This window comes from Scleropages formosus, chromosome 10, assembly GCF_900964775.1.
Source record: "Scleropages formosus chromosome 10, fSclFor1.1, whole genome shotgun sequence".
Lineage (NCBI taxonomy): Eukaryota > Metazoa > Chordata > Actinopteri > Osteoglossiformes > Osteoglossidae > Scleropages > Scleropages formosus.
Window position 1 is genome coordinate 16,413,997 of NC_041815.1, and position 21,352 is coordinate 16,435,348.

Below are 21,352 nucleotides of genomic sequence, written 5' to 3' on the forward strand. Positions count from 1 at the left end.
ATACCTCTGGGGTTTACATTTACTCATTTAGCCAGCCCCCATTTCACCAAGTTGACTTAACGCTGTTAGTTATTTACCCTTTTATACAGCTGGGTAATTTTGCTGGAGAAATTAAGGGTAAACACTGTGCTTGAAAATACTACATCTAGGGTTGGCAGTTGAACCTGCAATCTTTGGCTCCAAAGGCACCGGCTCTGACCACTAGTTACCAGCTGCCCCCCGCTGTCCTAGAGTTTTAAGGGAAATGGTTGTACAGTGGATAAAGCCTGTGCCTCACAGCTCATGTGTAGTTTGGTCAGCAAGGGGTTGAGCCCAGCTCGGTGTGTGAAAATGCCATCCCCTCATCACTTTCACAACGGCATGGGTTGTCCCCAGCCTGTGGAGTGTTTCCCCATGCTTGCACCCTGCAAACATACATGGAAGAACGCTTTGACAAACCACATTTGTTCCTTCTGTGCCAAGAAGTCCATGCATGTCAGATTTATTCGATGGCGCTTGAGCGCACACACAGTTCATGTTGGGCTGCGGTTATCTCAGTCTGGTGGGTCCGTTATTTGTCTTGTTAATTTGGTGAGGTTGGATTCTCTGAGACATAGTTTCACTGTTTTGAGGCAGATTATCATTGGTGCTGTTAGACTGAGTCTGCTTAGCCTGAGGAACACCTGGTTGAGGATATTCTCTATGATCAACTCTTGGCTTTTTAGAAAGTTTGGCTCACCCTTTTTTGCTCATTCCTCTTTTTTTTAGATCAGTAAGGGGTTTTTTCCAAACTGAGTGAATGGTTAGATGTTTGAGTTGCGCTTCCCAAAGCTCTGGGTGAATCAAAGTTGGAAACGGTTCGAGTCGTGTCCACGAGCTACCACTAGGCTCGGTACTGCAGAGCTGCGCTGTCCCCGATTGGATAAACGAAAGCTGAGGAAGGCTGACCAGTACTGCATGGCTATGTACTGTGTGTCTGTTACGTTGGCTGTGTTAGCGCATGCGCGTAAGGATTGTGTAACTTGGATCAACTACTTGGGCTAAGTAACTCTGATTTTCGTGTTGTTCGAGACTATCAGCACCTCAGAAATTACATGTTGCAGTGATGGTCTGCGGAATCAAGCGGTACGCCACAATTAAAGAATCCTTCCAGCTATCGATTCGTTCGTCAGTCACAAACGCAGAACAATGCGGTTCTTAAGTTGTAAACATTTTTGTGATTAACACTGTAAAACATTCATACTGGTGTAAAAATGTGTTTGTGAACTGAAAACGCGGGGAAGCAATAACCCCCGCTTGTTTCACTGCGCATGCGCTTCCCCGCCTCGGCAAAGTGCCGGAAGTGGCTTTCCATTGAGGGCGACTGAACGGAGGCGACCGGCATAATTTTCATTCACCCTTATTTTCTCTCTCTCGGGTAGCCGTAAAGTGCGCAATGTAAAATCTACGTGTGTTAAGACGAACTTAAAATTGTAACGACACTAAAGCATTCGATTTTTATTGCAAGGCTTGGAAATGTCGCAAGAAGCTCATGGACAGGTGGGTACAGGAACTTGGAAGGGTGCGAACCATGCCGCTTGCGAACGCGTTCCTAAAACGTAAATTCTGATTGGTTCTGAGTGCAGCAAATAGGCGTATAATTGACTGCGTACTAAGCTATGGAGGAACTTTGAAATCTCGGTCGAACAGCTTCACTGTGTTCTTAAAACAACAACTTCTGGTATTTTAGGGGGGAAAAAAACTGGGATGAGGGTAATAAAACTTGGTAAAACCCCGCTGAATATAGTATACCTTTCCTTTCCTACACGGTTATTGCAGGCCTGCTTACATATTTGATATTATAATTTTCACCAACGCTTTTAGCTAACTGACTGTACAAGATCATGCTATTCAGTGTGAGATACACAACCAGTGATTTACCCATGTTTACTTTTATCATGACATCCTACACCTCTACTATCACTCTGCTAATCTGCTTTGTTGGAATGAGCAAGCGTGTGCTAAGTGCACCCGTACCGCCCAGGCCCGGCGTCAATTTGTGTAGATGTTCGATCTGAAGAAGGCAGGCACCCCACCCTCATCTTCCCAACGAACCGGCAACTCCTCACTTATCAGGGCAGAGCAGCACAGGGGGTGGAGGCTGAGGGAGGGCAGGAAAGGCAGGACAGGCCCCAGGCTGGGCTATGTAAGGGGGATCTCAAAGGCACTCTGTCTGTGCCCTCGTATATCATACATCAGACAGCGCACATCATTGCATTGCTGCAAACGCTGTAAAAGGTCTTCACCCCTTAGGAAACTATGGAAGATGGACCATATAAGTACATCAGGGTAACACATCTTCATTATATTCATGTGTTCCATACTGTAGATGTAGTTAAATCGCCATTACTTGTAATCTGCTTCTATATTGTGACAGGCAAATTCGGGGCCGTGTAAATGGCCGCATGGTGTCACTAACAGAAGACGAAAAACTAGACCCTTGTAAAATCAATGGATATGTTTCTTTTCTTTACAGGAGGGGAATGGAAAGGTTAGCAGGGTCATTCGAATTGGAACCAGAAAAAGCCAGGTAAGTGATCATTTATTCATCGTTCATGTCTGTCGCAAGTGACAAAGTTGACTGTAACCTGAACTGGTGAAGCACAGCGAAGTATGAAATGGGAATGAAAAATTAGAACAGATTAATAGTAATCTACAAAAAGTCTTAGTCAATTGGTCTACTATTTTTTTAATCAACAGTTACTTTGTATTAAGTATCTTTATAATATAGACTTTTTTTTCCAGAAGTCTAATTTTTTGTTGGGTTATTTTAAGTATGTTTTATATGTTCGGATTTTCTAATAATAGATTTGAATTATTTTCATTGCACTTGTATGCAGTTTTATAGTTTTATTTAGTTGCTCCAAGCTTTTAGTGTCATGGCAAATATTTGATGTATGTTTTGCTTTCACTGTGTTATAATTTTACTTATTGAAACCATACTCCTTTATGTGACTGGCAAACTGAGATACGGGATCTTACTAAGACAGGTGCCAGCAATTTTTGTGACACAAATCCCTGTATGTTTTTTGTGATGAGATTTCACATTATTCTGAAAAGCGTGTTTTATTTTCCTCATTTCCTCCCATAACAACAACAATAATTTTAAGTCCATCCTCTGTTTAATTTATTTTACATTTTGAAATACAATGATATTGGTACACTTAAAAATGTCTTAATGCATGTCTATGGATTAAAATGCTAGAATGTGATTCTTGTGTTCGGCACAAAAAATATTTCTCCTTTCTTTTCTCCAGCTTGCTCGTATCCAAACAGACAGTGTGGCTGAAAAGCTGAAGAAGCTTTATCCAGATGTCCTCCTTGAAATTGGTATAAAAAAATTTCACATGACACATTGTACCAGTTTCTTAACTGGGCAGTTAAGAAAAGCTGTTGGGTTTCTTTGGTAATGATGACTCAGTGCCTAGAAAAAGCAGTAGTTTGTGAACACCTCCTCCACTGTCTTGCTGGACAAGAGGAAGTCTGTGTTTCAGATCTGGATCTGACACTAACCCAGCCCTGGCTCTGTTCCAAGCGATTTTCAGCTTGTGGTCAGTGTAAGGAGGTGAAAAGGCACCATTACTGTATGAAGATGATGGTTACACTGGCTGCTGTTTCACTGCCAAACTCCCATTCTAGTGGCCAGGATTTTAGAATAGATGAGTTGATTTAGAATTAAGGTTTATGATATTAAATCCTTGGTAAAACTAACTGTTCTTTTTCCCTTAGTTGCCATGTCAACAACTGGAGATAAAATCCTGGACACAGCATTATCAAAAGTGAGTTGTAAATGAAATAGTTTTCAACTAAAATCTGATTGATTTAAATACCATGTATCTCATTGCTACTGTATGTTATATATAATCTGTCAGTCAGGTATATACTGTACATTAAAATTTTAACTTTAATAAAGGGCACTTTACTGATATGACTGGTGACACTGGTTCTGTCTTTACAAGCTGTGATGGAAATAACTTTTTCTTTTTTAGATTGGAGAAAAGAGTCTTTTTACCAAAGAGCTGGAGAATGCTCTGGAGAGGAATGAGTAAGCTGGTTTGAAATAAACATTTTAAATTTATTTATTAAAAAAAATTAAAAACATATTTTCATGACATGGCACTTATGGATGCACAATGCTCAGACTGTGCTCTATGCCCCATCAGGGTAGATCTGGTAGTGCATTCCTTGAAGGACTTGCCCACTGTGCTTCCCCTTGGCTTCACCATAGGAGCTGTGCTTGAGTGAGTGTTGCCCCTTTCATTGTTGCACTAAGCCTTAGACAAGATACTAAAGCTTTCCTTCCTTGTTTCTAAAACATATTTTGTTAGGAGCTTGTTTTAATCGCTGTTTTTCTACTGTTGTTATTTGAAGTTCTGTTTTTGTCATTTTTTTCTTGTATTTTTTTTTATTTTTTATTAGACGAGAGTGCCCTTTTGATGCTGTAGTTCTGCACCTTAAGAATACAGGAAAGTGCCTTGACACTTTGCCAGAAAAGAGGTACAAGAAAATCTCAAAACTTGGGTTGTGATTTATTTCCAAACACAACCTATTTTGAATGTCATCACTGGTGTTTTTACAGTATTATTGGTACCAGTTCACTTCGCCGTGCAGCTCAGTTGAAGAAAAGATTTCCTCACCTGGAGTTCAAAGATATTGTATCCTTTTCCATACTGATTTCTGTGGATTTTCTCAACCTTTGTAAAACTTTCAAACAGTCCAGTCTGAAGTTCACTGCAGTCTTTCAAATATGCAATACAGTTAATGGATTAATAGGGTTAATGATGTCTTTCCTGATTCCTTCATCCTGTTGCCTGTTTTTGGCAACTATTTACCAAGGAACCTGACTGACAACCATTCAAAACTCTTTCACTTTTTAAGTGAGAGCAAGGCATTTTAAATAATCACATAATTCATTTCTGTTCCCTCACAGTCAAAGCAATGAGAAAATACTGTAGGCTTTAAACACACTTTGGGGAAGTGTATCTGTGTTCCTAAATGGAGCCTTTTAGCGGGGCAACCTCAACACTCGCCTGAAGAAACTGGATGAGAAGGAAGACTTCTCTGCCATCATACTGGCGGCAGCTGGGCTGACTCGTATGGGTTGGGAGAATCGTATCAGCCAGGTAACTGCTCAAATTCTGATCTGATGCACACATGGTTTATCTGTTTCAATCATTTTGTCAGTCTGTAACTGTGTGATTACTCTCTGACACCAGTAACACACAAAAAATTGTAGGGAGTACACTTTTAATAACACTTTTGGGGGACACTTTTTTTCTTGTTTGTGAATGCCAGCCTTTCAAAACAAAAACTTTTACACTTTTGCTATCGTCCTACAGGTCTTGAACCCAGATGACTGTATGTATGCCGTTGGGCAGGTAGGTAGAGTTGATTCTTCTTCATAAACCATATGGATATTGTAGGTCAAAACTTATGCATTATTATTGCTGCAGTATTTGACATGTAGCAGTCTGTCTTTTAGTAGCTTGTTTTGTTCTGAAAACATTCAGTAAGGGTTCTACTGCTCTGTGCTGTAGGGTGCCCTAGCGGTGGAGGTTAGGGTAAGGGACAAAGACATCCTGGAGATGGTCTCCGTGCTGCACCACCCGGACACTGTATTACGCTGCATAGCCGAGAGAGCATTCCTCAGACACCTGGCAAGTCCCTGGTCACCTGCTCTGTGTCCTTCCTCTTTACCCACATCTTCTAATGAGAATCCAGTCCATTGACTTACCATCTTTTGAAAGACCTCCTAATAGTGTAATTAAATAAAGCTGCTGTTGCTTTATTTCACTGTATCTTTACTCACAAATGCCCATGCATTCTGCCTCTTTCAGGAAGGGGGCTGTAGTGTGCCAGTTGCTGTTCACACAGAAGTTAAGGACTCCCAGGTAGGAAGAGTCTGGACGTCTTCTGCCCAAAGTCTAAAAATTACTCAAAACAACATGTCCCTACAAAAAAATGATTCCATAGGTTACACTACAATCAATCATAATGCAGTGCCACATGAAATAAGCATACTAAGCGTTAATATGTGCTCTAATGTAACACCTCCCTAGGGAGCTGCACGCAGTAATTCTTCTCTGGAAAGAAGATGCATATTTTAGTCATTTATGGGTGTGTTGTTTCAGTTGTATCTGACAGGTGCAGTCTACAGCCTGGATGGTTCTGACAGCCTCAAGGAGACCATGCAGACCAGTATCTTGCCAGGAAACCAGGTCAGGCCCTTGGGTGGGGGCAGTTGCTTATAGGTAGAAAAAATGGATTTTACAAATCCATCTCACCCATATATTTCTGCAAGAAGTGTGAAAGGCTTAGTAATCTAGATGATCCTCTTGTCAGTCTTGAAGGGTATATTCTGTATGATGCTGTTACAGAATTCATTACATTGAAGCATAGTTTTTTTTAGTGTGTTTTGGCTCGTGTATCCATATACAATCTATATAATTATGGATCTTCCATATCTTTTATTCCCAGTGTCACTGATCTTTAATTGAATTGCTGTATGTTAAGTGAGTTGGACCAAGTATTGGAGCATGTGAATTGTGGACTGTGCAGTCAAGTAATGAGGCTGTCTGTATAATCCATGTCAGGTGGAGGAAGGAGTGGATGAGGGTGCCCAGCGTGTGGGAGTTACAGCCAGCAATGTGCCAAGGGCCTCCCAGGATGCTGCTGAGAAGCTGGGTGTAGATCTAGCTCAGCTGCTCCTTAGCAAGGGGGCCAAGGAAATCCTGACAGTGGCCCGGCAGCTCAATGATGCTCGCTAGCCTTACTTGGAAGTTTTTGCCTCGGTTTGACAGTGAGCACTGGACAGTGCTAAAAGCCCCATTCAGCCACGTGAACAGTTTCAAACTTCTCAAGACATTTTACTTGATCTGAAACCTGAGTGTGCGTAGGTTGTTTTTAAATCACAATCTCATTCTGTATACTATTAGTCATTTCTATTTTTTTTTTTAAACTGCATCCATGGGTGCAATATTTAAAAAGAGAAAAACGTGCCAGAATTTACTGTGTATGTTTTATAAAAATGCAAAACTACTGAGTATTAAAATTTTATCTAATTAACTGTTGGGAAAAGTGGAATGAACACCTGCTTACACAACACCATTCCAAGTTTGAGACAACAAGCCTACCAGAATTTTACTTGAAATTTTACTGTAAGATGTAGCTGTATATGGTATATAATAGTTGTCCACATCATTCCAGGTAGTAAGTTAATAGCCATGTTTATTTTCATTTACATGAATTGCAGAGAGAATATATAGAATATTTACTTACTGGCTCTTCCCCCCCCACAGAAAATCATATTTTTGCCAGCAGTGAGGAATGTATCCCTTTGTGGACTGACAGTGTATCAATTTAAGTCATTTAGAATGTTATGAAACATTTTGGGTTTCTGAAACTTCACTGAAAATCAGTCCTAGATCAGTAGCTGTAAGTCTGCAGAGGGAAGAAATGCATACACCCTTCAAATATTGGTTTAAGTAGACGTATAACGTTTCCATGTCTCGTTCACCTGAAAAAACAGCTTGGTGTATAATAAACAGTATATTTATCAGAATCTTGTCATGAAATGATATGCTGTTGGATTAAATTCATCCGGGACTACTACAGATTGGAATGCAGGAAAAGTACGTTTTCAGTTCTTTACGAAACACTCTAAAACGTATTTTTAAGCGAAGCAGCATGTTTGAGTTACAAATGATAAAGACTCACTATTACTCCCACAAGTGCCTTCATTGTTTTGCTGTTTTTGTATGTTATTCTCAGATAATCAGCCTTACATTAAAAAAAGCACCTTTTATTACAGCGATGCTGTCATTCTTGCTTGTCCAGAAATACAATAAAGTTGTTTCTGTCAGGATGATTTACTGCTTTTTGTTGGGTCGCTGTAGGTATGCCTGTACTATGAGGTAGGTTTCTCGGTTTAGAGCTAGTTTCATACGTAGTTAGTGACTAATTCGGCAGGATTGTGTGTTAGCAGGTGTTTCGCGCCCTCCGTGCCAACTTTCACCAAAACAGTTGGAAGACGCCTTTAGTGGGGAGGTCCCACCTCCACAGGAGGAGAGTAACGAACGACAAGCGTGAGCGGATCATGGGGAAGCGCTGCACGAGGGCCGGTGACTGACGGTGTAGCTCTGGCTCCTCCGACGACGTATCAACAGCGGTTGGTTTGTGGAAGGCGAGCAGCAGTGTACAGTGAGAGACGCCACGGCGCTTTAATACAAAGTCTCACCACGATTTTATTTTCTCGACGCGGGAGGAGGGGCGCAGCACATTCAAACACAAAGAATCTATCTAGCTATGTCACAAAACGCAAACTAAAATGTCACTGTAGTAGTCCATCATCATGGTGAGCCTTCCCATCATGGGCGCGTGCCCTGTTCGAGCAGCACTACGGCGGAGTCAATACTCTTGGGACTGCTGCGAAGACTTCTTAACCCCCTTCCCCGCACTGGGGGCCGCCTGGCCCGTCTTCTTGGGCAGCAGCACGGCCTGGATGTTGGGCAGCACGCCGCCCTGGGCGATGGTCACTCCGCCCAGTAGCTTGTTGAGCTCCTCGTCGTTGCGGACCGCCAGCTGCAGATGACGCGGGATGATGCGGGTCTTCTTGTTGTCGCGAGCCGCGTTGCCCGCCAGCTCTAGGATCTCTGCCGTGAGGTACTCGAGCACAGCGGCCAGGTACACCGGAGCACCGGCGCCCACACGTTCTGCATAGTTGCCTTTCCTCAGCAGTCTGTGAACGCGGCCCACGGGGAACTGCAATCCAGCTCTGGAGCTGCGGGACTTGGCCTTGGCGCGAGCCTTCCCTCCGGTTTTACCCCTTCCTGACATTATGCTACCGGCGTCCTCCGCCTTAGTTCCTCCAGGAATTGCTGTCGATTCAAAGCAACCTTCACTCTTATCCTTACAACGTGCGCGTGAAATGACGTATAAACCCCACCCCTCGAGTTCTAGCCTGTCGACGTTGAAGAAACATCAGCAACCGATTGGCTAAAAACTGCAACATGAGAAACGATGATTGGTTGATTTGCTGCGCACAAGAAAAGAAAAGCGGTTAAACTGGAGTTCTGCATCAGTTCAATTTAGCGTCGTCGGGATGTGTTGAGTTTACTTAGTACTTGGATATTTTCTTATTTCAGCGAAATGAAAAGTCAGTTTCAATCATTTGACTGGATCGATGTAATGTACAACTATTAACACTATCTTAAGGGAAATTAAAGAAGTTTGCCAAGATTTGGGAATGAAAGAGGCAACAACAGTACACAAGATCTTAATATTTTTTCGTATTGAAAGTATTTAATTCACAAGCACAACCTTTACCGATACCTCTTTTATTTAAGTGAACAGTGCAAACAACGATACAGCCAGACACATATTTATCATTATTTAGAAATACATTTGTAGATAGATGCAGACAAATAAATCGATTTCAAGAGGCCACAAAACAAACTGAAATAGTACTGTAATGATAATATAATTTACATTAATTTACTGGCATTAGCTGTAAATGTATTTTATACTTTGTCAGACTATTTCAACATTTTCGTTATTACCAACCATTCATATTTTTAAAAAGCAGCATCACCTTCTGTATCAATTTAAAAATGTTTATAATTAAGTGCTTGCACAACAATTCTCAGAGCCCAATGAAAACACCGTTACTTCTGCACAAAACAGCCCTTTCAGGCTTACACTGGCCTGTGTCAAAACAGCTGCAATCTCTGGAAAACATCACAGAGACAGGAAAACATTCTCATACTATGCATATTTTCCAAATTATTATTTGTGCAGAGTGAAGGATATAATAATGTATGCCATCTCTCTTTCTGTATCCATCCCTTTCTTTCTGATTTCAGTGCTATTAAATTTAACGAGTATTGTCAACCAAATCCCTTTCACTAAGAATAGCTGTTCGAAGATAGTTGTAATGACCAGCGTCCAGAGTAAGTGAGAGAGCTGCAATGCGAAACCATAAATATGTAAAAATGATCCTGCTTCGGCGTTAAAATGTCCACAGCAGTTTACGGGCCTGATTCTGGGTCCCTGCAACAGGCAATGCACAGCCAACAGAGGTGCCCTGAGACAAGGCTGTGACCAATGAAATAGTGGGGGAATATCCAATTGGATAGAATAGCAAACGGGGCCATCAAGTGAGTTTCTGCGAACCTCTGTGCTCTGCGCTCAATTTGTCGCTGAGGCTGGCCCTCCACTGGCGCCAGCCTTGCCCCCGGATCTGGAACGAAGCGAAAAGCGTTTGATGAGGCGGCGGGAGAAGCTGCTGGACCTTCTGCGTGGTGAGCATCCACTCCCAGTGTCAGCAACGTCCTCATGGGATCTACTGAGATTGGAGTCCTTCGGCCGAGCCTTCCTCCGAAGAAGCAGCCTCGTGCCACTACGAAGAAACCCCCCTGCAACAACCAACATGGGGTGTCATTTTAAAAATTAACCAAATAATTGAATTACATTGTGTGGTACAGGAAATAAGTGTTACAGAGCACTAATTTGAAGCACACCTTTGTGGTCCTTCAGACTGTGGGTCTCCAGGGCTCCCGTGGAGCCTGTGTCCCATGCCGAATCAAGTGCAGGAGGTAGCGCAGACTCCCCCAGATCCTGGCAGGTAGCCCCCTGCATGGGTTTCCCTGGCAATGAGATGTCCATGACTCCAAATGCACCACTCAACAGTGTGGAACAATTCTCATCCCCTGGGGCCTAATGGACGGAAGGAAATCAGCAAATTCTTTCCTCTTGTTTGCAGTGTGACAGTTAATTAGGCAGAGTCTGCAATTCTAATCCCTGCCAGCAGACTGGACCTGCCTTCAATACAGTCAAGTTTCAGCTTCAATACTTTTTGGCTCTGCAAACCACATGTGTAAAGTTACCCCTTTTCAATTAGGTGTGCAATATGAACCATTAAACTACTGTAAAATCTCATTTGAAATTCTGCTGTCTCCATTACTACCCTGACTGAATTTTCTGTGGCTGTCCTCTGTTGTTTTCCCAGCTGCTTCTTGGATGTCCTTGACATTTAGTTGAGCTATTCCTCAGTGAACAACTCACCATTAGTTCTTTTGGGTGATTTTAACTGACATCTTCATGACAGTCAGGCAACCTGCCGTTTGTCACCTCTACAGTCCTTTGACCCCTCTATGTACCAGTCTTCTACTCTCTACTTCCAGTCTTTACTGCAAAATTCTGAGGTGTCATCTGATAATGCCAACAGTGCTCTCTTTTCTTCTGATCTCTTGACTTAGTCTCTTCTCTAACTTTCAGAGCACCTCCAGCTCATGGTTACTACACACATTTGTTATGACAGAATGAAACTGCTGTTAAGTGGAAATGCTGTAAATCTAAAAGTCTCCTGGACTTAACAGCGTATACAACATCTCTTCTCATTTTTCTTTCCAAAATGTTTTAACATATAGCTTACAACCAGTTATTTGCTATATCCAGTTATCTGAATTCAGGATTGGGGATTTCACCAAGACTGCCCTCCTTCAGCATCTGAACCTCTATAGTTTGCTAGAGTTGCCTCCCTTTCTCTGGTCTCCATTCTCCTCGTCTCTCTGCAGCACATGACACTGTCATCCACTGGAATGGACAGTTGAATCAAAGAATAACCATGAAAGGTTTTCAGGGTAATCTTTCAGCTAGATCCTACCAGGCTCCCTGTCTTCCTTTCATTTTCTCACAAATGGTGTTCCACAAGACTTGGTTTTGTGGTTTACAGTTACCCCTCTATACTGCCTACCTTTGCTCTGCCATTGTCTCTCCTGGTTTTTCCTATCACTGCTTAGTTGAGATACACAGTTCTGTCTCCGTTTATGCCGAACCAAGAGAGATGTATCTTTGCATACTGCAGTTTGCCTCTCTGACTTTGCGCTAGGATGACCAACCAAGTCTTTCCAAGACTGAGATTCTCCATCTCCCAACAGGTCCATCCCTCTGTCAGGAACTTCCTCTCAAACTGGAAAATTAATTTCTCCAAATCCTCTTCATCGGGCCTGTGCAGGATCCACCGTCATCTCACACCACATCATATCCAGCTCCTAGTCAAGGCAATGGTGATATCTTCCCTGAACCACTGCAATTCCTTCATGTCTGGTCTTCCAACCTCTACAATAAAGCCTCTCCAGCTAAATTAGAATGCATGAGAAGTACTGCAGTACCTACAGTACAACACCTGATCACTCCTTCATCCCTAACAAGGGCGCTATGCTCTTCCACCTCTGGATGCTTCACGGTCCAATTCATAAGAAGTCCAAAATTCAAACTTCATATGTTCTTGGCTCTTATGTGGTCTCCCTCAGAACTGTTGAATCCCTTTCTGCATTCAAGAAAGCTCTCAGAACACATTTCTTTTAGACACACTTCTCTCCTGATCTCCAAACTACTAGATAAATTTGTATTAATTTGCATGTCTGTACCTAAAGCTCTTTGACTGCTGTGAAACATACTTTGTTTGTGCAGTATGGTGCAATACTCTACGTTGGAGAAAAGTGTCTGCTAAATGGCTAAATAAAATGTAAATGAATAAATCAATAAACTACTATGTATAATTTGTAACTAAAAATAACACACTATAATGAGGTTGGCAGAGACCAACAATAATGATTAAAGCGTATGATCTTTTCCGGAGTTGTTTCCTTAACCTTAAGAGCACTCTCCCTGGTTGGCGTCCTGTTTACTGCTTTGCTGATGGACTCATTCAACTGCTTAACAGCTGTGCCAGCTTCATCGTCCCTGCCACTGGAGTGAAGGCTTTCCCCTGTTTACACAAAATAGAAAAAAGGAAGTGTCAAAAGAAAGGCATTTGATAGCGGCTGAAAAGGAACACATGTAACCAAAAGGTTGCAGGTTCCAGTTCCAAGATTGTATTTTGCTACTGTATCTGAACACACAACACAGTAACTGAAATGCTGCATAAACAGACAAACTTTAAAAAATAAAAAGTAAGGAATGCTTGTTGCTCTAGATAAAAGTAACCTTACAAAACAGTGACTAAGCATCATTTTTTTCTACAAATAGAACAGAAGTATGCTTGTGTGGACTTACCCTTGCAGTTGGGATGTATATCTTCATGGGGACCTTTTGTACCACCTGCAGGGAAAGTAAGGGATGGAGCAGTAGAATGTATATTACAGAGGGAGATATGTGAGAACTAAGCAGGGCAATTGTATCTATTTTCATGGGTGCTAACCTAGACTGTGGCCCATTTCCATTTGTGGCTTTACTCTGCAGCCAGTACCGTGGTCTTCCATTTGGTTGGGAGCAGATGAGTTGGTATCCTGGTGACCATGGGGGTTGTTGTCTGCCTCCAGGAACAGCAGCTACAGAGGAGAAGCAGGCAGGTAAATTATTTAAGCAAGAGGTTAATCAACAGGCATTCATTACCTTTATTCATTTAGCTGACACTTTTCTCCAAAGCAATTTACAGTGCTAAGATTACAATTATTTACACAGCTGAGTAATTCTACTGGAGCAATTTAGGGTAAGCACCTTGCTCAAGGGTACTACAGCCAGAGGTGGGCATTGAACTAGCAACCTTTGGGGCCAAAGGCAACCCTGCTAACCACCACACTACCAACTATCCCAATGGATTTTATTCATAGACAATGACAAACATCTTCTCTGGCACATTGCTGAAAGCCTAGCTGGACAGCTAGAAGAAGAGACTTACTGCAGGGCTGGGTAAAGAGGTCTTCAGGCGGAGGATTACAGCTGGCTGGGTGTTCACAATAGCATTCTTCACTAACTCTTCCACCACATTCACATCAACCTCCTCTTCAGCCCACTAGAAAAAATATCCCCCATATATTTAAAGGCAGAAAAGGAGGCAAAACATTTTGTACATAACACAGGGGCACTGACATGCTATACCAAGTGGACTGGCCATCATCATATATGCCTGACCTCTTGCTGGACTCTCCGTGATGACACGGACAGGCACAAAAGAGGGTGTTGAGAAAAAGTCCAGGATGCAAGAAGACCTTCTTCCTCAACCTCCTCCAAATAAACTTTCATCTGCAGAACAGAAGGACAGTCCCATCAATTACTGAAGGAAATGTTATGAAACTGCATAGCTCTTAGTTATCTTTAAGTAGCACAGCAAAATGAAGCAATATCATTTAGACTGAGCAGTATCAATGTGAAACCAGTTTGAGCTCACTTTGATTTTTTTTTTTTCTCCTAACATCTGTAATACCTTTGCCTGTAGTGGTGCTATGGTAACCTGGTATGTGTTTACAGAAACTGCTGCAGGTGACTGCTGGGTGACAGTCACAGGAAACGTCACTCTGTCAGCAGTACAGATGCAATGTAATTCCTGGAGAACAAAGGAAAAACAAAAGTATAGTAAGTCTGACATGCTGAAAATATCACATTGTTCTAGCTCTCTTTTCAGTAGGCGTTCCATACTGACACAGCTGGCCCATGATCAAAAACACCCACACTTACCATGCTATGTGGTGATTGGTGAGCATAGGTTATGCAATCAATAGAAGCTGAGGCTGGAAATTGTAGGCACTCTTCAAAGTTTATTTGTATTGAACTCTAGAAGGAAATTGAAAATGTTCAGAAATGAATCTTTATGAGGATACATGAATCAGAAATGTAACAAATGTTAAAATACCTATGCATGCTACATCTTCTGAAGTTTCTAAGAATACTCAATGACACCACGAATATTAAGGCCTCTTTGCTACTTCATCATGCCATTCCTATTTCAAGCTATTTGTGGAGAACCTTTTTTTAGTCATCCACCTTTCTCTCTAAATCACTTTACTGCCAGGACAGGACATTCCTCTGATATTGCTACTTGTAGGAGTTTGCTGGCTGTCTCAGGACTCCATAAGTCTGATGGAAAATTTATCGAGAATAGGAGGTGTGCAAGAAAAGGGAGAAATATGTGGATGCACATCGTGCGCAAACAGACGTGCTTCTCTTTGGTTTCCACAAATGTGCAGCTCAGATGTGTAGTTACGGTGTTATGTCACATGTCTTTATTATTATTATTATTATTATTATTATTATGGTGGTTCAGGATAAATGTCGCTTAGCGCTGCCCACCCACCCCGTGTCTGCAGGCTTGCTCATTGAGAGCTCGAATCCAGGCTTGCCGACAGCTCTCCCTGAAGGAGCCGAAGGAGAGCAGGGATGAAAGCAGGTCTTTCAGTCCGACGTGTGCGCGCTCGGCTCCCTCTTCCCCTCCGAAGCGCCTCTTCAGGAAAGAGTCCCAGAACAAGCGCAGCGGGGAAAGCCGCAGCTCCCAGGCGGTGGTCGAGCACCCAGCTAGAGACCAGGGAATCCGAGCATGTCCTCGGTTCTCCAGACCATACTGCACTGCCCATCCAAGAACAGTCAGCAAGGAGATGAGAAAAATTATGACAAAAAGCATCCAGCTGATGCCTTCGGTTGCCTCCGCGGCCATGTCATTAGACTGTTTCCAAAAATAACTTTATGTAACTTACTGTTTAGCTCAAATAAAGCACGTCATATTAACAGTCAAGTAACACAGTTGGGGATTAAATGAAGGAAATAAAATTTTTGCGTCGGCCTCTCGGTCGGGGACTTAAAAATAACTTTTAGTGTCAGGGTATAATATTGCACGCAAAGAAAATGTGTGTTAAGAGCGCAAAGTCGCTGTCATCAATTTCCTCGTTTTGTAGCCTTTAGTTCATGTAGCATCCCGCCGTCCTGCAGGATACATGTTTTCACGCACATCTACATTGCGTAATTTAGTCTTAATTCACTCCCGTTCGCTCTTCGATCCGCCTGATCATCGCGAAATAACGGCACCGCCGGTCTTAATTCGTTTAATAAATCGAAGAGCGGAGAGGGAACTAATACAGTGTTAAAAACTGGATACCTAGTAGTATGGTCATCGCTGGAAACCACTGTGTTCAACACAGCTGCAAATACAACAGAAACAGATTTAACGTATTATTACAGGCGTTTTGGTTGAAATATTGTGTATTCTACCTCCCTGCAGCTGAGCCAGCTTAACTGGAGGAATGCTGGAAGTGATAAATAAAACCATCTTACGTTTCCCCATCTCCCCCACCGAGGTGTAACGCTTAGTTATTGAAGCAAGAAAGAAGATGGATAACAGTAATTTCTGCTCTTTGGTTTCAAGGACGCCCTCTTAGCTGCAAACATGCTTAATATTCTTCTTCATTTTCCTCGAGAAGGACAGCATTCTGCTGGAGTGTGGTGAAGGACCAGTGTTCACAGTAGTATCGGTATGGCGATTTCGCGTTCGCACTTCTTCCAGCACTGGACAGCGCATGTGGAGCTGTCAAAGCGCCGCTCACACACAGCAAGAATACTATTTAAAGGAGACGTACACGGTTCCGAGAGGCGGTCATTCCGTTCGGACCTGCTGACACATGCATCCGTGTGATGACATCCCCGCATGCTGTTTTGTAAGCAACGTAGACATATTGTGAATTTCAGAAAATAAATAAACGCGGCGTTTTCTTGGATTCACAACAACGCATTTATTATTTGAAACACTGGAGTACTAAAATCGGCGTGTTATTTTAAAACGCATTTTTATTACGTTACATTTCAGATACGGAACATATTTGTTAATATTTATCACATAAAGAAAAATGTGTTGTGATGTAGTTAATAGACAGAAATGGACATGTTTTTTTTTTTTTAACTGAACTTGGGCAGGGATTAAACAAAATTCAGCAAATTCAGCAGTACTGTATTGCGTTAGTATCACCGAACTCAGTAGTGGCTAGTAATAAAGGGGATGTGCAAAAGCAGGAGGCGGAGATAATACACAATTTCCGTAGTGTGTATCAATTAAATACGTCCGTGTAACATTACCGTTAGACAGCGATCCGGTTAAATTAGTTGACGTTTGGTGATCACATAAAATGCATTATTCACTGCATTGTGTTGTACATTATAAAAAGCTATGCTTTGTCATCCGCTTTTTATCGGTTTCTTCAGTTAAATCACGGTTACGTAATGGGTTAATTTGAGCGGAAGTACACGTGTAACCGGAAAATGGGTCCCACGGCTCGACTAGGAACAAGAGCACACTGGAGTTGTGCAGTGGGGCGGTAGGCGCTGTGGGCTGTTCAGTGAGATCGCAGTTTGTTACGTGTTTGCGGGAACACTGAAGTCGTAGCTATTGGCAATGGGGAGCAGATAGTAGACAGTGCTGTTATTTGAAAGACCTGCTGTTGTTGCTTTTTTTTTTCCCCCCCCTCATACTCATACTATGAGTATGAGTCATGCTCAGTACGTCTCGCTCGCTTGCGGAAATTTATGGAGTCGACAGATAAGAAGCCGCTAAATTTAAAATCTGATTTAACTTCTTTTTAAATAAATATTTCGAGCGTTGCGTGTTTTTATTCCGGAAAGTAAGCCAGCGGAATAATTTAATTTAAGTAGTTTAGTTGGGACAGTAATCGAATAGTCTCTTAGACTTAGTTGCCGCAGGCAGGGCCGGTTTCTGCTCGGAGAGATGACTCACTCACTCACTCACTCACTCAGTCAGTGTAAATAATGTCATCTATTGATTTACGTGGTCAAGACCTGTGTGTTTGTTAGACTCCCCCAGACAGCAGCAGGCCAGGAGCAGGCCTGTGAAACTAGGGTTTGGTGTGGCCCTCCAGCTGTAGTCTGCTTGTGTTTTTACCTTCTGGCTCTTGTCTTCGCTGTGAGCGGTGCTGTCAGGGCTCCTGCAAGGAAGAATATCATGAAGATGAAGATGAAGGTGTCTCCGCTGCCTCTGTTCCCTCTCCTCATCAACGTGTGTCTGTCAGCCGTGGGCTGCGTGGCCACGCTCAAACTCATTCCGGCTTTCAAAGAGCATTTCATTTCGGCCCGACTCTACGGCATGGACCTGAACAAAACCAAGAAGACGGAGATGTGAGTTTGGCAACTTTGGCCTCGTTACCACTCTGGCAGCTTTAACTCTGTATAAAGGCAGACAGTCTGAACTATTGGGACATTTACTGTACTCTTTCAAACTGTGTTCGCTGCTCAGTCTGTGTGGAGTTTGCATTTTCTCCCCGTGTCTGCGTGGGTTTCCTCTGGGTGCTCTGGTCTCCTCCCACACTCCAAAGGCATGCTGTTCAGGTTCCCCCATAGTGTGTGAGTGACAGAGAGTGTGTTTCACTGATGTATAGATGAGTGACCCAGTGTAAGTAGTGCATCTAGCAGTGTAAGTCACCTTGGTGAATAAGGTGTGTGGGCTAGTAACACTACATAGTATCCATTGTAAGTTGCTTTGGAGAAAATCATCTGCTAAATAAATGAATGTAAATATAATGCATTTTAACCCTCTGCTTGAAATGTGGCTTCTTTTAGCCCAGAATCTCAAGGAGTCATCAGTGGGACAGTGTTCCTCATCATACTCTTCTGCTTCATTCCGGTGCCCTTCCTCAGCTGTTTCATGGGGGAAAAGTGCCAGGGTTTCCCTCATGATGAGGTGAGGCCTCCTGAACAAAAATACACGCGAATGCAACAGTGTTTGTTTCTGTTACGTTTCTACTTTTTTGCCATCGGATCATGTGTAATTTCTCTTTGTATGACGGGCCACATACCAATCACAGCTGTAACATTTCTCAACAGTGCATAAGAGTCGTCTTGATTTATTACTTTCCCGACTGTTGCATTCATTTTAATTTTGATATGTACATTTTCAGAAGAGTGTCTCCATATGTAGGGGGGTGGTGAGGGAATTCTGTATCTTTGAGAGCAGTGGGACGTGCTGCCTTTAGTTTGAATTTCTTAATGTAATTCACCTGCATCAAACACTCAGAACTATTACTCACCTCATCTTTTACCTTGGTATGATAATGGATGATGGTGTGCTGTAACTTTACAGAGTGCCCTAATGGCTAAAATGTGAGTCTGTGACTCTTCTGTGACACTCTTTGAATTTGTGACAGTTTGTGCAGCTGATTGGGGCCCTCTTGGCGATCTGCTGCATGATCTTTTTGGGCTTTGCCGACGACGTGCTGAACCTACGATGGCGTCACAAGTTGCTCCTGCCCACTGTAGCTTCACTGCCGCTGCTCATGGTCTACTTCACCAACTTTGGCAACACTCTCATTGTGGTGCCCAAGCCCTTCCGTGGCCTTTTGGGAATGCACCTTGACTTGGGTGGGTTTATGAAGCCATGGTACAGCACAGATTGAGTTTTGCATTTAAAGTCTGTCAAAATTGAAAAAGAAAAAAATAAGAACTTGCTCTATTTACAGATTGATGTGAAGACTATGAATTGCTTACTTTGTTTGATATCGAATTTAAAGTGTGTTGGTATAAAGAAACGCAGTTTAGGGAAAGGTTTTTCTGTGTAATCATCATAGCTTATTAATCATGATTGTGAAATGGCTTTATTTTCTGTCTGGTTAAACAGGAATACTGTACTATGTGTACATGGGCATGCTGGCTGTGTTCTGCACTAACGCCATCAATATTTTGGCTGGCATCAACGGGATAGAGTCTGGACAAGCTCTCTTCATCTCAAGCTCCATCATCATCTTCAATCTGCTGGAGCTCAGTGGTGCGGAAATGGACCAGACCAGTGAAATTTGTCCCGCTGACTGTTGTAGTGGAGAATGCAGTTTGCTTAGCAGCAGTGTCATTGTTTCAGTCAGATGGAAAAATTTAAAGGAGCTGGAATTTTAACCAAATGGTTTCAGCCTCAATTTCAAGGATAACTTTGCTGTTTTGATACAATATCCATTATCAAAGCACCTTTCAGATGAATAAATGCAAGATTAGTTTTAGGTATATGTGTTCTGAGCAACTAAACAGTGTTGCCAACAGAGCTTAACTTGTTTCTGTCTCTCCATTTATTTCCTATGTGTTATTGATTAGTAATATTTACTAAGAAAATGTGAATGTGCTCAGTTACAAACCCGGTTTTGACACAAAGTTAGCACGTGTTATTGTCCATTATGATTTTTAAAACTTATTCTTCTGTGACTGTTGCAGGAGATTTCAGAGATGACCACATTTTCTCCCTATACTTTATGATTCCTTTCTTCTTCACCACTCTGGCCCTATTCTACCATAACTGGTGTGTGATTTATAATTGTTATTGTTGTTGTTATAATAATTATTATTCAGTAGGCAAAAGTAAATCTTTTTTAATTTGATTAATTAATCTTGTTTATTTACTTGCAATATTGACAGTGCATCTGCAGTAGTTTTTTGTTTTTTACAGCTTCTTTGTTGGTCAACCCCAGGTACCCATCATCCGTGTTTGTGGGTGACACGTTCTGCTACTTTGCGGGGATGACCTTCGCCGTGGTGGGGATTCTAGGTCACTTCAGCAAGACCATGCTGCTCTTCTTCATTCCTCAGGTGCTCAACTTCCTGTATTCGTTGCCCCAACTCTTCCACATTGTACCCTGCCCCCGGCACCGCCTTCCCAGGTAATTTGAGGGCCATCCTGTCTTTACAACAGCTATTCTCCTTCCTGGAAGTCAATTTAAGATGGGTTTGTGCTCTCTTTTGTTTGTGCCTCCTAAATGAAGACTAAATCCTGAAACCGGGAAGCTGGGAATGAGCTATTCAAAATTCAAAAGAAAGGACCTCTCTAAACTGGGAGACCTGATTCTAAAGGTAAAAATTCTTTATGGCACATTTAGCCAAGCTGGCTGGACGTGGGCATACACCTTGCCCCCGACTTCACATGCTCCTTTGTTGACACTGTGCACAGGGCAGTTTTGTTTATTTGGACTGCAGTTGTCTATATTCCCAGTAGGTGGCAGAGATGTTGAGGCTTGTGGAGGTGAACAGAGGGATGGAGGGAGATGGAGAATTCATAGAATGCAACAACATGACCCTCATCAACTTGGTGCTCAAAGTTCTGGGGCCCATACACGAAAGAAGCCTGACAGCTATCATGTTGCTTATACAGGTTGTCCATTTTTGCCTAAAATAACTCTTTGCAGAAAGACTTCTTGCACCTTGATCCTGTTCTACAGCAGAGCCTAACTGAACTCTGATCTCTGTACAGGTGCTTGGGAGTGTGGTGGCATTTGGGATCCGCTATCATCTGGTGCGCCTCTTCTATGATGTGTAGACACCAGGCACAGAAGGAATTCTTGGAGGGCTCCTCATCTGCCATCAATGGCAGTGTGACAGAGTGTCATCTGAGTGTCACCCAGTGGTGTCTGCTGCTCTTGCCTTCTATTTTTTGAGGAGGTACACATTGAAGACATGTGATATATATATATTTTTTTGTCTTTCTATCACCCTATTTGCAATGAACATGGAAGGTAAAATGACTGAAATCTGTATTTAGAGATGGAAGCCATACCTGCAAAGCATTTCACTGGTTTACAAATAAGTA

General features: G+C 42.4%; 4 protein-coding genes across 6 annotated transcripts; 2 read left to right on the forward strand and 2 right to left on the reverse strand.

Annotated features, from left to right (window-relative positions):
- The first annotated feature begins 1,293 nt into the window (after window positions 1–1,293).
- On the forward strand, window positions 1,294–7,718 carry LOC108928797 (porphobilinogen deaminase-like). The gene is made up of 14 exons (XM_018742944.2): window positions 1,294–1,518; window positions 2,495–2,548; window positions 3,276–3,348; window positions 3,748–3,797; window positions 4,008–4,063; window positions 4,182–4,259; window positions 4,438–4,515; window positions 4,598–4,673; window positions 5,028–5,141; window positions 5,358–5,396; window positions 5,556–5,675; window positions 5,856–5,909; window positions 6,150–6,236; window positions 6,612–7,718. Exons 1-14 carry the CDS (start codon window positions 1,495–1,497, stop codon window positions 6,783–6,785), a joined length of 1,077 nt encoding a protein of 358 aa, XP_018598460.1. The 5' UTR covers window positions 1,294–1,494; the 3' UTR covers window positions 6,786–7,718.
- Window positions 7,719–8,244: 526 nt separating this feature from the next.
- On the reverse strand, window positions 8,245–8,954 carry LOC108928798 (histone H2AX-like). The gene has a single exon (XM_018742945.1). The coding sequence runs from the start codon at window positions 8,851–8,853 to the stop codon at window positions 8,425–8,427; it is 429 nt and encodes a 142-aa protein (XP_018598461.1). The 5' UTR covers window positions 8,854–8,954; the 3' UTR covers window positions 8,245–8,424.
- A 702-nt stretch (window positions 8,955–9,656) lies between these two features.
- LOC108928708 (phospholipid transfer protein C2CD2L-like) lies at window positions 9,657–16,315 on the reverse strand. Of its 2 annotated transcripts, XM_029255711.1 has the most exons (11): window positions 16,063–16,314; window positions 15,092–15,360; window positions 14,476–14,571; window positions 14,225–14,344; window positions 13,933–14,043; window positions 13,700–13,813; window positions 13,220–13,349; window positions 13,075–13,119; window positions 12,672–12,787; window positions 10,536–10,731; window positions 9,657–10,430 (listed from the first exon to the last, which is right to left on the reverse strand). In XM_029255711.1, exons 1-11 carry the CDS (start codon window positions 16,070–16,072, stop codon window positions 10,204–10,206), a joined length of 1,434 nt encoding a protein of 477 aa, XP_029111544.1. In that variant the 5' UTR covers window positions 16,073–16,314; the 3' UTR covers window positions 9,657–10,203. The 2 variants fall into 2 exon arrangements, with proteins under 2 accessions (XP_029111544.1, XP_018598286.2); XM_018742770.2 differs by having other exon boundaries at window positions 15,092–16,315.
- A 940-nt stretch (window positions 16,316–17,255) lies between these two features.
- Window positions 17,256–21,352, forward strand: dpagt1 (dolichyl-phosphate (UDP-N-acetylglucosamine) N-acetylglucosaminephosphotransferase 1 (GlcNAc-1-P transferase)). Of its 2 annotated transcripts, XM_018742650.2 has the most exons (9): window positions 17,256–17,910; window positions 18,352–18,472; window positions 18,936–19,149; window positions 19,406–19,552; window positions 19,987–20,071; window positions 20,241–20,429; window positions 20,532–20,619; window positions 20,762–20,917; window positions 21,017–21,352. In XM_018742650.2, exons 1-9 carry the CDS (start codon window positions 17,738–17,740, stop codon window positions 21,080–21,082), a joined length of 1,239 nt encoding a protein of 412 aa, XP_018598166.1. In that variant the 5' UTR covers window positions 17,256–17,737; the 3' UTR covers window positions 21,083–21,352. The 2 variants fall into 2 exon arrangements, with proteins under 2 accessions (XP_018598166.1, XP_018598167.1); XM_018742651.2 differs by lacking the exon at window positions 21,017–21,352 and having other exon boundaries at window positions 20,759–20,839.